Source organism: Carlito syrichta, unplaced genomic scaffold (genome assembly GCF_000164805.1).
Source record: "Carlito syrichta isolate Samal-C Ts95f unplaced genomic scaffold, Tarsius_syrichta-2.0.1 Scaffold109770, whole genome shotgun sequence".
Classification (NCBI taxonomy): domain Eukaryota; kingdom Metazoa; phylum Chordata; class Mammalia; order Primates; family Tarsiidae; genus Carlito; species Carlito syrichta.
The window spans coordinates 1-5,806 of record NW_007053866.1 but is presented as its reverse complement, the minus strand read 5'-3'; the positions used below and the strand labels follow the sequence as shown (position 1 = coordinate 5,806).

Below are 5,806 nucleotides of genomic sequence, written 5' to 3'. Positions count from 1 at the left end.
CTGCCTCGGCACGCCTCAAAGCCCTGGTGGGCACGGTGGGCAGGGCCCTGGGGGACTGAACAGGGAGGGGGGCTGGTGGAGTGTGAGCCCGTCTGCGGGGTCCCAGTGTCCACAAGCGCCATGGACCCTCCCCTCTCTCCCCCCTGCTCCATTCTGGAAATCCATTTCCAGAGAAGCAGGGCCCAGGGCCAGGCTCTCTGGTGTGTTTTCTGTGACCTCTGGCTTCATTCTCCCTGCGGTGTCACCAGCTGCCCCCGAGAGCTGGGCCGGGAGTTGTAGTGAGGACTGACCAGGGCAAGAGGACATTGGGCCTCGTCCCTGGTGACTGCTCTGTCCACACTGTGCCCTCCTGCCCCCTTCCCAGCAGAGTGCCCAGAGGAGCTGTGCTGGGAGGCTTCTGGCCCCACCCTCACGCCTGTGGATGGCGCCCTTTGCCCTCTGGCTGCGGGTCAATCTCCTGGGCTCGGTTGGCAGGGCTGGGAATGAGGGTGTGGGGTAGAGGAAGCCCCCTGTGTGTCTGGCAGGCCCCAAGGCCCCGAGACACGTTGCTCTGCGCCTTCTCAGGGCACAGAGGCCGAGGCACCAACGGGCGGTGTCCAATGTGCTCCCTCCTGTCCCAGGACCTCCATTTCCCCTCTTGTAAACCAGGGGGAGACTGGGCTCTGAAGTCCTGAAATGCACTCTTGGTGGCTTATGGGGAAAAAGACCCTCCGCGCCGGGAATGCCTGGGCTCTCCTGGGTGGCTGGCATTGAGGGCCGGGGTGAGGGGTGGGCCGAGCTTTTCCCCATCCTTGACGTCCCTTCGGGGCAAGGGGACTCTGGTCTGCACGGGAGGGAGTGCCTGGGTCAAGCAGCAAAGCCCCCAAATGCCAAGAATCTCCTGGAGAGTCTGCCGTGGCACCGCCCCGCCAGCAACATGTGTGCCCCACTGAGGCACGCCCCCGCCGCCCCTGCCTGCTTCCACCAGGGAGTCCCTGAGCACACGTGAACAACCAGCCCTGTTTATTTATAGGCCTTTTCAGGAAAAGCTAGCAGGGCAGTGCTAAGACAGGAAACCCAGACCACACCTTCAGGGCTTCCTTACAACAGGCCTCTAAGAGTCGTATCTTTTTTTTTTTTCCAGAAAAAAAAAACCAAAACTTTTTTGCAAAAACACCTCCTCAATAAACAACATGTAAACAGAAACAGCTGCTTCAGTCTCTACAAATGTCTCATTGTGCCTTCAAGGGCTTGTCCGTGGCGGGCAGTGGGCAGGGTTGGCAGGGGCCGTTTTCCTCCTCCTCAGGGGAGTCCTGGGGGTAGACCACGAAACACAGCTCCTGGCCCCAGTGTGTCACGGACTCTGAGGACAGACAGAGGGACCGTGGGGCCTGAGCCCTTGGGACGGGGGCAATCCCACCTCCAGACACCTCCCCCGGGCAAGGGTCTTCAGGGAGCCGCTCCTTCTGTGCAGGTGGGTTCCAGACACTTCGGCCCATCTTGGGGAGACATTTGGTGGCGGCTGGGTCCTGCCGGGAGACCCAGCTCCGGGGTGAGCCTCTAAGAAGGTCGGCCTCCAGGCCCCGGCCACCTCGGGGAGGCCGCTTGGCTCACCTGTGAGTCTGTGGACACACTTCGGCTTGCTTCTCCAGAACACTCCCAGGAAGAAGATGGGCACCCCTGTGAGGATGATGATCACGCCGACCCCGCAGACCATGGGCTCCGAGATGAAGCTGAAGACCAGCAGGAACGCCCAGAAGACCAAGTAAGCGACGGGGATGAGAAGGTTCACCTGGGGAAGAGCCAGCGGGAGTGAACGGGAGCACTGGCCCTGGCTTCCCCACCTCGCCACCCCGGGGGTCTGAGGAATGTGCCCTGGGAGCCGGGCCTGAAGGGGCCCTGGCTGGCTGCAGCCCGGCGTGCTGGAGGCCAAGGCTCGGGTTGGTCAGTGGCCACGTTTGGTGAGGATCTGTCAGAGTTTCGGCAGCTCCGAGCTCCGCACAGTGCTTGTGTGCAGACTTGCAGCCTGCGCTCCGCTGGGGGTCAGTGATTTTTGTGGAGTCTCACAGCAGGCACTGAGCACTTCTCCCCTCAAGGATGTGTATGCAAACAGAGGACTTTTCTCTCAGCTCAGGCGACGGCCTCCTATTCTCTGTGTGGGCTCGTGGAGTTACCATCGGCAGCCCAGATGGCCTTAAGTGGGTTCCCGGGCCTCCTTTTTTAATACTCCTATAACCCAGGAGCATTAAAAGCCTCCTCCTCTCGGGGTGGTCGTGGCAACTGAACGTGTAAGGGCTCAGGACTCGGCAAAAGCTGGAGTCACCGTTGTTGTCACCTGGCACCCAAAGCAGATGCAGGGGTGGCTGCGACAGGCCCTGGCACATCTGTCCGTCTGTCCACCCTGGGGCCTCACCTTGACGGGCCTGTGGAGCGCTGGCCGCCTCCAGCGCAGCACGAGCAGGCCCAGGATGGTGACACCGTAGCAGAGGTAGTTGATGAAGGAGACGTAGTTGATAAGCGTGTATGTGTCGCCCACGAGCATGATGACGGCCGTGGCCCCGCACTGGGAGAGGACCCGAGGCTGCAGCTGGCCTGCCGCCTGTCCCCTGTCGCCCCGCGGGCTGCCCCGAGCCTGCCCGCTCAGGCCGGGAGGTCGGGTGAGCTCCAGCCCCTCCCCACCCTCCCAGGGGCCGCCCACCACGGCCAGGGGCTCATCCCTGCCGTTCCCCAGAAAGTCCCACACGACTGGGCAGCCCTGGCTCCACGCCCTGCCTGGCCCGGATTCCCCGACTTACACAGACGAGGAGGGCAGGGATAGGGGTGCAGCGTCTGACGTGGATCATGGCCAGCAGGCTGGGCAGATGCCCCTCTCGGGCTCCAGAGAAGCACAGCCTGGGGAGTGGGGACACAGATTGGGTGCCAGCCACGTCCTGGACCTCAGCTCTGAGTATGATTTTTTCTTGAGCTGTCGCCCCTGACCCACTCCAGACTTCCGCAGCCCTGCTGGGCAGTTCTTCCCCTCGTCTACCCCACCTCCTTCTTGCTTTCTTGACCTCAGAGTTGGGATCAGACACTCGTGACTGGTGGGTTCACCACCCCAGCTTTAAGCTGCGTCCTCTCCCTGGCAGGGTGTCCCTTCCTCTGACCCTTAGCACAGCTGGCGCACACCCGGGCACCTGCCTTCCCTCTCCACACCCGCCCTCTCCCCAGTCCGGGCACCTGGAGGAGGTGAACAGGTAGCCATTGATCCCTCCAAAAGTGGAGAGTGCCACGGAGACAGGCATGACCCAAGAAAAGTAGCCCAGCAGCTTCTCCCCGAAGGTCTGGATGGACACAGAAGAGAGGCCGTGCGTGAGGTGGAGGCCGGAGCTGGGACAGGAGCCGGGCACCGGCGGGGGACCCCACTCACCACAGCCACGGCGTTGGAGGACAGCAGCTCCTGGGGCGACATGGCCGTGAAGTAGGCGACGTTGGTGAACGTGTACACAAAGGTCACCAGCGGGATGGAGATGAAAATGGCGCGAGGTAGGTTCCTGAAGGGGAGGCAGTGGAGCTGTCAGTGCCAGCCCTGGGCGGGTGTGGGCTCGAGGACCCAGCCACAGGAGCGGCTTTGAGTCCCGTCCCCTGCATCTGCTGGCAGTGTTGGAGCAGGAGAGGGGGCGGCATCGCGGCAGGGGACACAGCGGCCCTGCTGTCCACCCTCCCCTCCCCACCTGGGCAGGCCGACGGAAGGAAGAGTAGAGGGGGCGAGGCCACGCCGTACCCTGAGGGGAGCGTCCGACTCGGGCATACAGACAGAATCGCACACAGCCAAAATCCACCTGAAAAGCCCCAGGTGGCCTCAGAGCCCCGTCCATAGGCCTAGGGTCTCCCCGGGGACTCTCCCGCCCCAGCCCACTCAGCGGCAACTGTTCACGGCCGAGATCTCTGGCTGTTCATCAGAGGCCATCATGGGCTTCGCTGTAGGGACCATATTGTGTGCACGCGTGTCCTTTGTGGCCAAACGCAAATTGCTGAACGCACGGACAGCAGGACAAGGACGGTCTGTCGGAGGCCCCGTGAGGGGCCGTGGTGCACACAGCCAGAAAGCAGAGGGCCAGGCCAGCACCCCGGGGCCCGGCTCCCTTTCCAGAGCCCTCCCAGTCGCGGGGAGAGGCTGCCTCTCCTACTGGTGGGTGCGAGCCCTTTCTCGAGGCCTGGCTGGGAGCCTCACTCACTTTCGGGGGTCAACCATCTCCTCCGTGACATAGTTGAGGAAGTTCCAGCCGCTGAAGGCAAAGGAGCCCTGGAGGAAGGCCAGGGCCAGGTGACCCACGGAGGGCGTCATCCAGAAGGCGAAGGCGTTGCTGGGTACCAGCTCCTCGAACTGTCCTGGGGGCCCAGAAGTCGGGAGTCAGCCCCGTCTCCCCAGCCGCGTCCACAACCCCACCGGGCCCTACCTCGGAAGATCTGGACAAAGCCCACGCTGATGATGAGAGACAGGGCCAGCAGCTTCCCGCCCGTGAACACGTCCTGGATGCGTGTGGCCCAGCGCACGCTGGAGCTGTTCACCCACGTCAGGAGCACTGGGGAGGGAAGGGCAGGGGGCGCCTGAGGGCGGGACTCCTCCCAGGGGGCCGCGGCCAAGTCCCCCCGGGGGCAGGAGAACAGCGTCCCCTGCAGTAGCTGGAAAGCGAGACCCCGGACCCCGAGGCTGAGGCCTCCGGGGAGGCCCCTCCCACGGTCCCCCGACTAAGGGAAGGGAGCAGGGCGGGGCGCAGGCCGGCGACCGCTCGGGGATAGGGCCCAGGCCGGGCACTCACTCAGGCAAGCCATGGAAAGCACTCGGGAGGCGGCGGCAGGGGGGATGCAGTTGGGGAACACCGCCTGCAGCACGTAGTTGGAGAAGGTCATGGAGATGACAGCCAGGCTGGTGGGGTACATGATGAGAACAGCGCTCCAGAGCAGGAGGAAGCTGGAGGGGTGAGGGCCAGGATGGCACCGGCATCCAGAGCCCCTCCCTGTCCGCCTGGCCCAGAGTGTGGGGCGGGGCTGCCAGAGGCCCACTCCGGTCCAGGGAGACTGGTTGACCTTGTCGAGGTCTCACTGCTACATCGATAGACTGTTCCACAGGGAAGGCATCAGACACACTTCAGCATGCACAAGGCTGCCCTTGGGCAGGGGTCGGGAGGGACATGGGCACCAAACCCCTTGAATGACCACCTAGCCTGCGTGGGCACAGGCTATGTCCTGAGCCAAGGGGGCTGTCCCCAGACCTCTGGTCACAGCTTCAGTCGTGGGTCTCAGCAGAGTCTTGAAGCTGAAGATGGTTCACTCTGAGCTGCGGTTCTTGCTGTGGGAGACTTATTATCTGGGTGCAGGGACTGGACTGGCAAAGGGCCCTGGTTGGGGGTGGGGAGTGAGTTTTGCTTCCATCTGAATCTTGCCCCTGCGGGGTGCCCGTGTGGAGGTGGTGGCTCTGTGTCAAGGCTGTGAGATCTGACCTGGTTCCAGGGACTCTGTCTGCACTCAGGGGAGGGTCTGCCGTTGGGGGTGGTCCTAGCCCTGACCAGCCCTCCAGGGTGGGGACTGCCTCATCAGAGGCACCAGTCACCTCTGGGTCACCAAGATCTTGGCCCTTGCCTAGCTCTGTGGCCATGCATCCTACCCCTGACTTGACCGAGCCCTTTCCTTGACTTCTGGAACATTCTAGCTCCACAGCCCCCCTCCCCTGCTGGGCATCCCTCTGGCCACCCCTCCATGCTGGGTGCCTGTGGCCAGCGTTCTGGGTCTCTTTTCCCTCCCGAGGGTCCTCTCCAGGTCACAGTGTGATTTTTTTTTTTTTTTT

At 63.2% G+C, this 5,806-nt stretch overlaps 1 protein-coding gene across 1 annotated transcript; it reads right to left on the bottom strand.

The window, feature by feature from the left end:
- Window positions 1-735: 735 nt before the first annotated feature.
- SLC7A10 (solute carrier family 7 member 10) lies at window positions 736-4,933 on the bottom strand (the record flags this gene model as incomplete). The annotated part of the gene is made up of 9 exons (XM_008069225.2): window positions 736-1,342; window positions 1,594-1,771; window positions 2,393-2,542; window positions 2,775-2,871; window positions 3,199-3,302; window positions 3,389-3,512; window positions 4,197-4,350; window positions 4,419-4,544; window positions 4,782-4,933. Coding segments are annotated over 9 exons (1,216 nt in total), but the record flags the coding sequence as incomplete, so codon positions are not given.
- Window positions 4,934-5,806: the final 873 nt, after the last annotated feature.